At 30.1% G+C, this 12,643-nt stretch overlaps 1 protein-coding gene across 1 annotated transcript; it reads right to left on the minus strand.

Annotated features, from left to right (window-relative positions):
• Positions 1-862: 862 nt before the first annotated feature.
• LOC132751020 (E3 ubiquitin-protein ligase rnf213-alpha-like) lies at positions 863-12,508 on the minus strand (the record flags this gene model as incomplete). The annotated part of the gene is made up of 15 exons (XM_060741118.1): positions 863-1,362; positions 2,234-2,433; positions 2,955-3,053; positions 3,429-3,620; positions 4,602-4,676; positions 4,872-5,100; positions 5,533-5,722; positions 6,163-6,249; positions 6,573-6,702; positions 6,963-7,150; positions 7,517-7,574; positions 7,749-7,849; positions 9,522-9,696; positions 11,682-11,835; positions 12,411-12,508. Coding segments are annotated over 15 exons (2,148 nt in total), but the record flags the coding sequence as incomplete, so codon positions are not given.
• Positions 12,509-12,643: the final 135 nt, after the last annotated feature.

Genomic DNA, 12,643 nt, shown 5'->3' on the forward strand with positions numbered 1-12,643 from the left:
ATAAGCTCTATTCCTTGCTTTATCAACCAACTGAAAATCCTATGCCTTTATGCATTCTTATTAGAATTACACATCGTTTACAATGTCATAAAACATCATGAAATAAATATATAAAAGTTATTAAGTTTAAGTCATTGCTTCCATTGATTGTCAATATCAGTAAACAACATTTACATCCAAACATAAAAAGTAAATATCCAATTTAGTAAAAACATTCCGTCAAATAATGGATTTTGAAACGTGCTCCAGACAATAACCATGTGTTTTTATATATTTAATAACAATAAAGTTTATCATAGTATATATTATAGTAGATTTATTTTTTTTACATTACATGTATATCAAATGTATGTGCACACCTGCTCCACTGTTGTGACTTTCAGCTACATGTTATTAAAATGCTCAAAAACATTTCTTCACATGGATTTGAAAACAACAGTATTATTATGTTTCATTAAAACATCAATAACATTGTTACAATAGAATTTTCAAATTAACTCGAGATAACTCAAACAATATAAATCCGTCAAAATTCATACATATTTCACTTATTAAAATTCTCAACTATGAGCAAATATTTCTGTTAATATATTATACACACGTAAGATTATCTGATTATTCTATATAAATTTACTCACATACTCTACACAAACAACATCTTACTGTACTGAGAAGATGATATTATTTAGAGAGGATGGTTGTAATCAACGAAAAATATCTAATACAACATATCAATGAGGCTTGAATGAGAGATTTTGTATCAATGACACAGTACCATTATTATAAATGTAATGTTCAGAAATCGTAATTGTATGATCACAAAACTTTATATCACATAGAAAATAATAAAGATCAATACTGCAGTACACTTTAAATACAACAACATCACACACTTTTAGTGTAGCCGAAACAATAATGATACTAACAAAAAAACACACAAAATGAAAAAAGTTGGAATATGGCATTCAACTATAATGATATAAGTAAACAAAGGTTAATAGCTTTAACACACAATTTTTGTGAGATAAACGCCAAACAAATGCTTTAACAAGTTTTTATGAATAAGTTCTATCATCATGGCAACTTCATTTACACTATGTTTAAAACAGTCACTCCCATAACACTGTTCACCTAAAAATACATCAGTTTCATAATAAATTCTTTCCTTATTGAAATGACTGTTCTACTTCTTAAAACCGTTCAGCACTCCGTGTCACCTTTATCTTTAACTGACTGTAAGTAACCATCCATAACTTGACGCTGTGTTTGAACAACAATTCACCCGGAAAACCTCCAAGTACTTCTAAATCAATGCATGGATTATCCAGACTGTCCATATATCCAAACAACCATTCACTTATCCTAGAAAAAAAACAAATAAACAATAAGTAATGCTATAATGGCAATATGAGTGAATTAACAAAAGGGAACTAAGAAATGTAAAAGTTTCAAGTAATACAACTAATTTTTAATTCAGTTATCAAGATTACTAGTATTAGCAATACATTGAATTTTGTTTTAAAAGCTTTACGTAAAAGTAAAACAATAGGTGTGCTAATTGTGACAGTATATACATCATAAACTTCATTGATGAAAAACAAAATAATGACAAGCAAATCTTTGCATTTATATACCACTTGATTAAAGTTTTTTAGTATAATGTGCCTCAGAACATCATTATGATACAAAGCCTATACAATGGAGAAGTGTAAAGCAAACAAACGGACATCCTTTTAAAATATAATGACATTATTTACTGACATTTTGTCATTTACATAAATCATGTCAATATAAGAATTACAATCTTAGAATGAAAGCATGTTTATACCGAAATTTATATCACATTTTCTTCTTCAGTAATGCCCCAAAGAAAAATTAAAGGCATGATCTCTAAATTTTATAAAGGAGAGTAACGAGTATTGGGTACTGTACTTCTTCTCAATAAATTGATCCTAATAGCTAACGAATGGACATCGGGCAGATGGAAGGATGAACTTCTTGATGGAGAACGTCAGTACATATTACTCTGTCTTTTACGCTGTCCCTCAGTCTTCGTGGGGAGGGGGTATGATATAATAATATATTGACGTATTCTTAAACACGTCGTTATTTCCATGATTAATAAGATGATTAAATAAATAATTAACAAATATCATTTCAGCCACGGACACTGTTTAAATGTCTAATTAAGATTGTCTTTTAAGTTTAAGTTTTGTTATTTTGATTGACATACTTGTTTTCAGTTGTATACATGGACTCACTATCGTCCATATTCTGTTTCACAGCTACCACTAGCAGAATAAACTCGTGAAGAGCTTCTACAAGTTCTGTAAGCCTTTCTATAGAAAGCGACTGTGTGTAGTTGGTGAAGGGTGTGAGCAATTCTTCAGAAATATCTTCATGAAATTCTGGTGGGACACTCTCAAATATAGACTAGAAATGATTATGAAAATACAAAGAATTAAAAGATATCCAAACAAAAAAAATAATATAAAACAAAAATAAAATGCTCAAGTACTATACATAGGTGTTACATATGACACTGATACATGTAAAATGAAATCCTCAGTATGAATTGGACAGATCAGATGAAAGCATTATCAATGTAATACACATGCCGATTTTTTTGTTTGTTTTCAGGCATATAAAACAAAACAACAAAAAAAACTTAAAACTTATTTGCACTTACGTGGGGTTTGGCTGTCAAATGAAGAATTTTGTTTCATGATAGGTATATTTTTCAATATGACACTAAATACACTTAATTGATGATGTAGATATAAATAAGCTATGTTCTATCACTACATGGACAAAGTTCAACCATTTTAACTTTACTATAACAATCACGGCAGAAATGTGTCTATGCACAGTGATTAATAAAGTTTCACCGCACAAAATATATTGCGTATAAATTAAACAAGATGATCATGTGTAATTCATGAATTCATATTTACCATGCTACCCTTGTCAGAGTCTGACATTTTCTTTGCTTTTTGTAGAGACAACAATAACCATAGGGATTTTATGTGCTGGAACTCACATATCTGTTGTGCCTACATTGTATCAATAAAATATGAATTTTGATTCTGATATATATAGTACAAATCAGCATAAACATTCTAAAATCTCATTTTTTTGCTATAACAGGTAGAGTCATAATTACACGTCAGATAATTCAATTTAAATAAAGATACATTGTCTTTCCAAAAAGATGAGATCCCCCGGAAACAATAACAACAAAACTGTTCAGGGTTAATTGCAGTCTGTTTATCAGTTAATACAAAACCTGCCCAAGCAGCACTGAGTTAAGAAGTACCTTATCTTTAAACATAAATGTTTGGCATGAATGACAATGAAAAGTAAAATAAAAAAAAACATTTAGACGGTGAATTTGAAATTCATGGTACAATGTACAAAGGTATTCATACTTTACGACTTGGAATAGAAGACTCCATCTGAAGCGTTTCTGTCATATAAGCATGTAAATTTTGCTCTGGGTGTCCGCCTGTTGTTTTGAGAAAGCTAATGGCAATGTCAATGTTTGTTAGGGATTGCCATAACTCCGGTAAATGTCTTATATCATTACATATTTGTGTCCTTACCGTAGAATCTAACGTCACCTGCAAACAAATTTTAATTACAGTTTAAAGTGACATTATGCCCATCCAAGGGTATATAGTGCGTGAATGGGTGAAGATCAAAATATGTTTTCATTTTCCCATAATCCCTTTTAATTTAATAATTTAGTTCACATAAACAACAGATAACAGACAGATCCAAATGAAATTTCTGTAAATATCCGTTAGAATTTATGTATAACGCTTAGTTTATAAAAAGAGTGGGGCAGTCTTTTTAAATTTAAGGTAGATTTATAATTTTATCCTAAACATTTTCCAATATCAACTGTTGGTCAAACACCATTTTGACAGTCAATCTTTAGAAATACAAAGTAAATTCAGCTCAACTTGACTATGAAAATATGAGCATAATGTCACTTTAAAAGTAAGACGCTTAAAAGTTAACATGTTTTCGTCAAACCAACTTGAACATACCAGTAGCCTGTATTTCTCGTAAAATTGTTTTACGTAATATTTTTTAATGGATATAAGTATAATTTATCTACTATTCAATGTGAGCATAATTTGTCTCCATTTTTAGTCCATTTCAATGTTGACTCGAAAGTCAAGTTGTGCAGATAACTGAAACGTCTACTAGTATATTTATTTATATATTATTGTGTTTTATATTTTGAAATGAATGGAACATTTTGCGTGTACCCGAACCTCAAACAATCAACCTTATCAATAAAACATGAAGATGCTAAGGGGAGATGGTTGGAGAATACTAAAACAAAAATAAGCAGGATCGTTGATTCGGTTTAAACTTTAATTGAGCCTTATTTAAGCCAGATAATGGAAATCTCTCAAACCACCTCTGGCTTCGATTCATGTAGAAATCAATCTTTTACAAAAAATGTGGCATTTACTGAACAAAAAACACTAAAATAAAATTATGACATTGAAATGTGCATTTATTGAATACCATGATGCATAATTAAGTTTTAAAAATATAACTTAAATTCACTAATAAATATTAAGTACCTGAGGAATTTTGTCTTCCAGCCTTTTAAAGACTACAGCATCGGTTATCTCTGTTCTGTATACCATAGTGTCAATCTGAAATGAACAATAATATATGAAAATTTTATTATTTTATATGGTGAAACAACAACATCTTACACAAAAAGTCAAACACTTGTGTTATTTAAATAAGACAGTCAATAGCAATAAAACTTGTCTTTCTTATAGTAATCATTATCAACGTGCAATTTAGTTATTTTTTTATAGTAACATTAAATGGGGAAACTTTACCATCAAATAGCGTCCCACATCTATAATGGACTTTGAGAAAAGGAATCTGTCCATCAGTTGCCTTTCAAGGCCAGTCAAATTATACTCAATTTTTGTTCCTTTTCCAAGCTCAAATGAGTAATGACAATTAGCCAAAAGTAGTGGTAGCAAATCACGTTGTGGATCAAAACATATCAGATGGGCCGATGTCACATCTTTAGGTAAAACTTTAGATATCAATGATGAATTTCTGAAATTAAATTAAATTTTACATGAGTAACATATCTATTTCAAATCTTAACCATAAATTGAAACATTTGCTTTACATGGCAAAAAGCTATTGACCTTTTTTCAATACTTGTATTTATTTACGGTGCATTAACACAGTCCATGCCATATGACTTTCTAACTTTAGTACGTGAGGAAGCTCTCAGATGACCATCCATGCATAATTTAAGAGCGGGAAAGTGAGACGAACCACCGATGTTCCGTAAGCTAGGTTGATAGCTCCCTCATATTATAAAATTTAAAGTTACAGGTTGGATTAGAACCTACAGCGGTGAGGGGCAAATGGTTTGAAGTCAACGACATTCACCACTCGACAACGGATGCTCCATTACTTCAATAACGGTAGGCTGAAAAATTATAAATTATATTTCAATTAGAAATATGCTTTATGTACCTGTTTGCTTGTTTTATGTACTTGTCAAGGAAAGCATTTTGACTTCTCAACAGAAAATCCAACAATGCATAAGAACAAAGTCCCATTTCTTTCTCTGTAGGTAGCAACATAGATAAAGGAGTTTTTTCACTAATCCGCATATTGCAAAATTCTTTTGGCACCCTCATGCCTCCAAGTTCAGTTGGGCACACTGAAATTGTAAAGTAAAATATCAAAATGGTTAAATGCAAGTTACATTAAGATACTGATAAATCAAATTGTGACAGGACAGTAAAGACTATAAGAAGCGTGAACTTGATGATGCAAATGTTCATACATAAAGAATTATTAAGATTTACTTTAAGTAGAATTCTGACATCAAGTAACATTATTAATGAATGCATTATGAAATGATTTATACAAAATAAGTTACGAAATATGAAGACTCAGCTATCTGTGAAAGAGCAGCATATAAATCTTCAACAGTTGCACTAATTGCCTTCAAAGTTTATCTTACGGGATCAGCAATAAACAACACATTTCAATAAACACTTCATTTGAAACATTTTGTCACTCCAGTCAGATATTGCAAAATTAGCAATACTGAAAAGAATATTATCGTTGCGTATTTGCGAGTGGTATATTACTTACAATACATCTGAAGACTGTTTCTGACCAAATCCCAAGCATGTTTAAAGTCTTGAAGCAGTGCTTCTGTTTCTATTCCTGCAACTTGTTCTAGGATATAACAAAGTTTATTACAAACGTACTGAATTTATTTGCAGAACTGAATCTAAACATTATGCTTTTAAAGATCATCTTCCTATTCTTCATTATTTGTACTTTTCTCAAATTACATATAAGTTTATGAAACAAACACATAGGGAAAAAAAACAAACAAAAAAACGTTGAATCTAAAACATAAAACACAAGGTACCAAACTCAACTACAGAGTATGTTTGAAAGGACACTTTTAAATTGTTGCCTTTCATTTCCAGGCGATAAATTTATTGCCATTTAGACTACATTTACAAAGTATAAATTTGGTGATGTAATAATACCTTGAGCAAGCATCCTAAATGTGATATTCGAAGCCTCAGTCTTGTCAATCTTTTTATAGTATTTGCTCAATAACATACGATGGAGATGAAGGATACTTGGTATATATCTTATAGCCCTCAGACGGTGCTCCTGTGTAAGACAATTCTCTAGTTGATTAAATAGATTTTTCACTTAAAACAAGTTTACATTTACTGGATAAAAATGACCAGATTTTGCTTGAGCATATATCATTATAGGTAAATTTAACAAATATTATGACTTACATATGTTTTTCATCAACTAAGATGAGTTGATGAAACAAATTATATGAAATTGATGAAAACTGGCCATATTGCTTTTAAACAAACCTAAAAATTCTGTGTTTTTGCATTCTACTTTAAATCTCTTACCTCCTCCAGAAACAATTTCAGAACTTTATGTTTATTGGGACAGCTGGCATCTACTTCCTGTCTTAATTGTTGAAGTGAAATTGTAGTTCTGTATCTCCAGACACGAGGCATGTTATGTAATTCTGCTGTATGTTCGTTCTCTGTTTGGGTGTCCGTTTCGTACAACAAACATAGAAGAGGGTCAGCTCCTAATTGAAGATACATGAGAACATCTTAAGTTTGACATTTACAATTTGATTGTAAATAAAGTACATGTTCAATTGCATTCCGTGATAACAAAATAAATGTAATATGTGTAGTTCGATTGATTATTGACTGCATCATACAAATACAAAGGAAAAAGTGTACGCCTATCATTAATATTTGGAAAAAATGAAAAAAATAAACAGTCTTTGAACGCATATTGAGATAAAAGGCAGATACTAATTACATTGTTATTAGTGTATTAGACGAATTAATTAAGTTCTGAATCTATAAAATATAAAGAATACTATTGTAGGCTTATGGGAAGTTGGACGTAAATGACAAAGTATACCGAAAATGTAAAAGCATACCTAATCTTTTGTCTTTTGCTATCAACTGACTATTTGATTTCAATGCTTCATCAAGAACCTGCAATATAATGTTATGAGAAATATGAAAGCTCCTATAAAACATATCAAAGTTTTATTTTTAAAATAAAATCAGTTATAACAATCAGTTATAAACATTTATTTTATTTGTTTTTATGACGGTATTACTATGTACCTGTCTTATTTAAATACTCTAATAAATTAACAAACACACCTTCAGTACACCTTGAAGTAATCTGGAACAGAATAGTTTTTCCCATTTTAAACGTCCTTCTTTTGTTAATAACTGCAAAACTTCATATGTTACTTCATCGTCTGGAAAAAAAGTCGGGAGAACGAAATACAAATTATCATTGGTGGGAGAACTCAATTGTGTTGGGAAACTTTTCAACATTGTCATAAAAAGAATATAAAAGAATAGGGAATAGTAACCAAACATCTCTGATTATCTCATTACTTTGTTATAAGCCATTTTATATAGAAAACTAACAAGTCGGTCGCTACTAACACGGACTGAGGAATCTGGACATATTAAAAAAAAAAACAACATAAAACCCCCACTCTCTCAAAAAAAAAAAAATAAATAAAAAATAAAAAGAAAATATGTAAAAGAAAAAGAGTAGAAAAAGAAATATGTTTTTAATCACTGTGCTTGGACTACTTAAAGAGATAATTGTTCTGAATGAAAATAGATGAATAAAGTAAGTAAGTAAGTAAGTAAGTAAGTAACGACTTTATTTAATGAGGAAACACAGTTGGGCAAGCCCAGTCTTCCCTGTGAGCCTCAACAATGTACAAAACAATTTATAAAATAAAATACATCAATAAGAGATTAAATAACTACATAAGTTGATTTCATTATTATACATTCAACATTGAAATATGTGAGATCAACCTTAAACAACAAAAGACATGTGTTGATAATATACCGGTATATAAATGTTATCAAAAGGGAACATTAACATATATATAAAACAAACATACTTAAACAAATAAAAAAAATAATAAAAAAATTAAAAAAAAAAACAACAAATATTTACGTTGCATTTAAGCAGAGGTTTCCACCAGAGAACCACCATGTTAAGTATGTTTTTTTTTTTTGAATTGTGCAAGACTGTTTGATTGCCTGATATGTAATGGTAATTTGTTCCAGATTTTAGGCCCAGAGTATGCAAGAGCTTGTCTGCAAAATTCTAATCTAGGTTTGGGTATATGTAGTGTCTGTTGAGTGTGTATCTAAGAGTTGTGTGATTTGTATGCGAAAAATAAATCAGACATATTATGTGGCAATAGATTGTTAAGGGATTTGTAAACAAGAATTGCCTTTTTATAATGTATGCGGTCATGTATTTTTAACCAATTCAATTCATGAAACAATATATCTGAGGGTGTATCAATGTCTGCATCAAGTATAATACGGGCGGCTCTCTTCTGAAATTTGTATAAGCTATTCAGTAATTCATCATTACAATTTCCCCAAATAGTGCAGCAGTATTCTAGGTGTGGCAATATGTATGCATTATAAAAAACTATTCTCATTTGTTTGTTTAGGTATTGTTTAATACGAAGTAGAAGATACAGTAATGAATTGCATTTTTTAATCAGATGTTCAATTTGACAGTTCCATGATAATCTATGATCCACGTGAATTCCTAGTAATTTTTCCAATGTCATTTTCTTGCATTTTCAAAATGTAGTCATTGCTTGATTTAATTGTGTTGTAAATAATATTTGATGGAGAGATTATCATCGCTTTTGTTTTTTGAGGATTTGGTAGCATAGAGTTTCTTGCACACCAGTCGTAGATGATGTCAATGCTATTTTGTAGTGATCTGTAGACTGAGTCAATAGATGATCCAAAAGAGGTGATAGTTGTATCATCTGCAAACATGTCAGTAGATGTATTTGGGAGGTTTAAAGGTAAATCATTTATATATAGAATGAATAAAAGACCAAAGTGACTTTTATTATCAATATATTTACTGACCTTCCTGGTGTGCATTGAAAATGTTATCAATAACAAGATGTATAAACAGTAGAACATCATCAGTACTTCGATTCAGAGCCTTGCAAAGCGTATCAATATCAATTTTTATATGTCGCCACAAATAATGTTCAACTTCATCTTCTTCTATATCTGGTTTTATTAGATTTTGCACCCCCTGATCAACAAACGAAATAAAAAGAAAATAATGCAACTATATGCATAGTTATTATATAATTATTAATAGTCTTAAATATAATGTTCACTTTTTCTACCATAAAATAAGAAAAAACATATCTGCATTTACAATCCCTTTTAAAATACTTGCAAATTTTATTATATATTATATATTATTTATTATCATATCACAAGGACGTTATTTTTAACATTATTTGTAACATTGTTTGTAACAGGCGATATGAAATATTGTCACACTGCTGTCATTCTTTAAATGAAAAAGAATAGCAATAAATGGAAATTAAAGTAGAGGTCACAATAGCTTAATTCTAAGACCATATTTCATCATGAGATGGGCCGATTATTATTACAATTTCTTTTAAAAAGTCATAGCATGTGTAACATAGTAATACTTATGGTTAATAAATTTTACATGTTTTAATTATCTTCTGTGATTAAAAGCTTAATTAGTTTTGATTGCAAACTTCATTACTTAATTGCATGTCAATATAGTATACATTTCTATGGAATGTTGCCTCGTAAAATTTGAAAGTTGAACTGCATAAAGACCTACATTTCTGGCAGTGAAACAAAACCATGTACTTTGCATGCCAGCCGACAAATATTGTATACTTCGATTATGGTATTCCAATATTTAAGTACAGTTCGTCAAATTAGGCATTAAAATGACAATTAAATATAAACCATTTTAATTGTTGTGATAAGACTGTTTATCACTATAACATTTGACCAAAAGTCAAATTTGAATATGTTAACGTGCTTTTAATTGGTTATAGGGCGTATCAAAAGTTTGTTATACTTAATGAGATAGGTTACTTTGGTATGTCATTTAGCTGTCAGAAGCACGTGCAAAGTCATTATAAAAATCATTGCATTGTTTTAACAGAGTCTCTCGTAGTTCTGCTCTTAAATAAATAAGGACAGTATTTGTATAAATAACTATACGACCGTTTCTTTCCGTTAGTTTCTTATTTTATTAAATAAAGTTAAGCATGTAACATAGCAGTGCCCATACCCTTCAGTTAAACAATTGTAGAAACAAACTCAAAAAATTAAACATATGCTTAGCTTAAAAAATAGCATTATAGCTATGTCATTTATCGCTCTTTAAATATTTATGTTATCTAACTAAAACAAGTAATAATAAATGATACTAAATAATGGATGTAAACACAATTTAATGAATTCATAAGAAGGGGCTTAAAATATCGTCCATGGAGAGCATGCTTTACTTTTCCCTTTGCTGGATTGTTAAGTGAAAACAAAGTAGAAAAATGGAGCGTTATATAGTGAATACATCTATCTGTTGAAAACAAAAAAATATTTAAAGTAAAAAAGGAGATAATTAGGGAAAAAATGTCTTTCAGGGTTATCTGCCCATCGGAAATTTCTTTAACTTTTAACATTGTGGAAGTATCTTATGTCTTAAATGATTATCTATAACCTTAAAATGCATGTAAACAATGCCACCTTCGAGGCACAACTGACCAAAATCATCTTAAAATGCATTTTGATAATGAACAAATATTCAAAGTTTGAAATGAATATCATTTATAGTTTCTGAAAGCTGAGCCTTAAGAAAAAGATTAACCAAACGTTAAGAAAATGGAAATTCTGTGCAAAATATACTTTTGAGATTTTCTGCACTTATGATTGAGCGTCACATTTTGAAAATGAGCAAATCTATCAATTGTGAAGTAAAAAGCTTAGATAGTTTCTCAGAAAGACAAATGGAATTTAAGGAAAAAGTAAGTCAACGCTAACGACCATGCCAACAAAAGGGTCATGACTATAATTCCACCTTTTTCTACGGAAGATGCGGCTAAAATCATTATTTTCATTTAAGAAAAGTAATTAAATAAATATTTTATCAAACTTCTAGTCTTGTTGATTTAGAATGACACATATACATAAAACAAGCTCTATACACAACATACTTTAGAACAGTAACGATTTTTAAAGTACCTGTGAATTTTCCTTAGTTCCCAAGTACATAGCAATGTGTAGTAAACATCTCACAATTGCACAACTAGTTGGGGTCATGAGCCTTTCCGGTTTAGGATCGCGACCTATTGTAGCAGCCTGACCAAGTATATGACCTGTTTCTGTTCTGTCAGTTCTAAAAATGCATTGTTTATACATTTAGATTTTCCTTGCATCATAATTGATTTTACTTGTATTCGTTGCAGCTTGGTCCAACTCTCAAGTTCGTTTGACACAACTTTATGTCATAACATTCATTCAGTTCCAAAATGTTCCATTTGCAATTTTCAAAATAGTATTAATGGTGGCAGAGCCTTGTGAAGCAACATCAAAGTTAAATATCATATATCAAGTTGATACCAGTTCTACACTGATGCAAGGCGAATAAATATCAACATTGACATCACAAATATTGTCTAAAGAGTAAAGCTGCAGGTTTGGTTTGATTTAACCAGTTCAAGACTGCCTTCTTCTCTTAAGCATAACTCCATATTTCAATACAGAAAAAGTGCCAAATCAAGAAGATATCAACAGTCGTAGATGTTTTTACGGCAGTGATTATAATACTTCATGTCACTCTAATATCGTTTTATACACACGTTGGAATAAATGAACCATCCAATGAATTATTATTGAAATAACTAATGCACAGCAAGAACATAGTACTTCACGATCTTCAATGACTGGAGGTATGATTTAATTACAACTTACCCCATATCCTTAGTGTTTCCCGCTAGGATATGATGTCTTTGACCGCCAATTTCAGCACCACACTCTCTACAAAGAGCTTTTTCAATTGCTCGACCACACTTTAAAAAATAAATAACTAAGTATTAACAGCTTTAAATACTAGTTAAATGAGTGATTATAATTTCTGTTGAGAATCATGTATTTTAGTATTTGAAAATAAAATGTAAATCATTATACATATGTATTTGTTGAAA

The sequence above is a fragment of the Ruditapes philippinarum genome, unplaced genomic scaffold (assembly GCF_026571515.1).
Source record: "Ruditapes philippinarum isolate M1 unplaced genomic scaffold, ASM2657151v2 ctg14979_1_1_1_1, whole genome shotgun sequence".
NCBI classification, from domain to species: domain Eukaryota; kingdom Metazoa; phylum Mollusca; class Bivalvia; order Venerida; family Veneridae; genus Ruditapes; species Ruditapes philippinarum.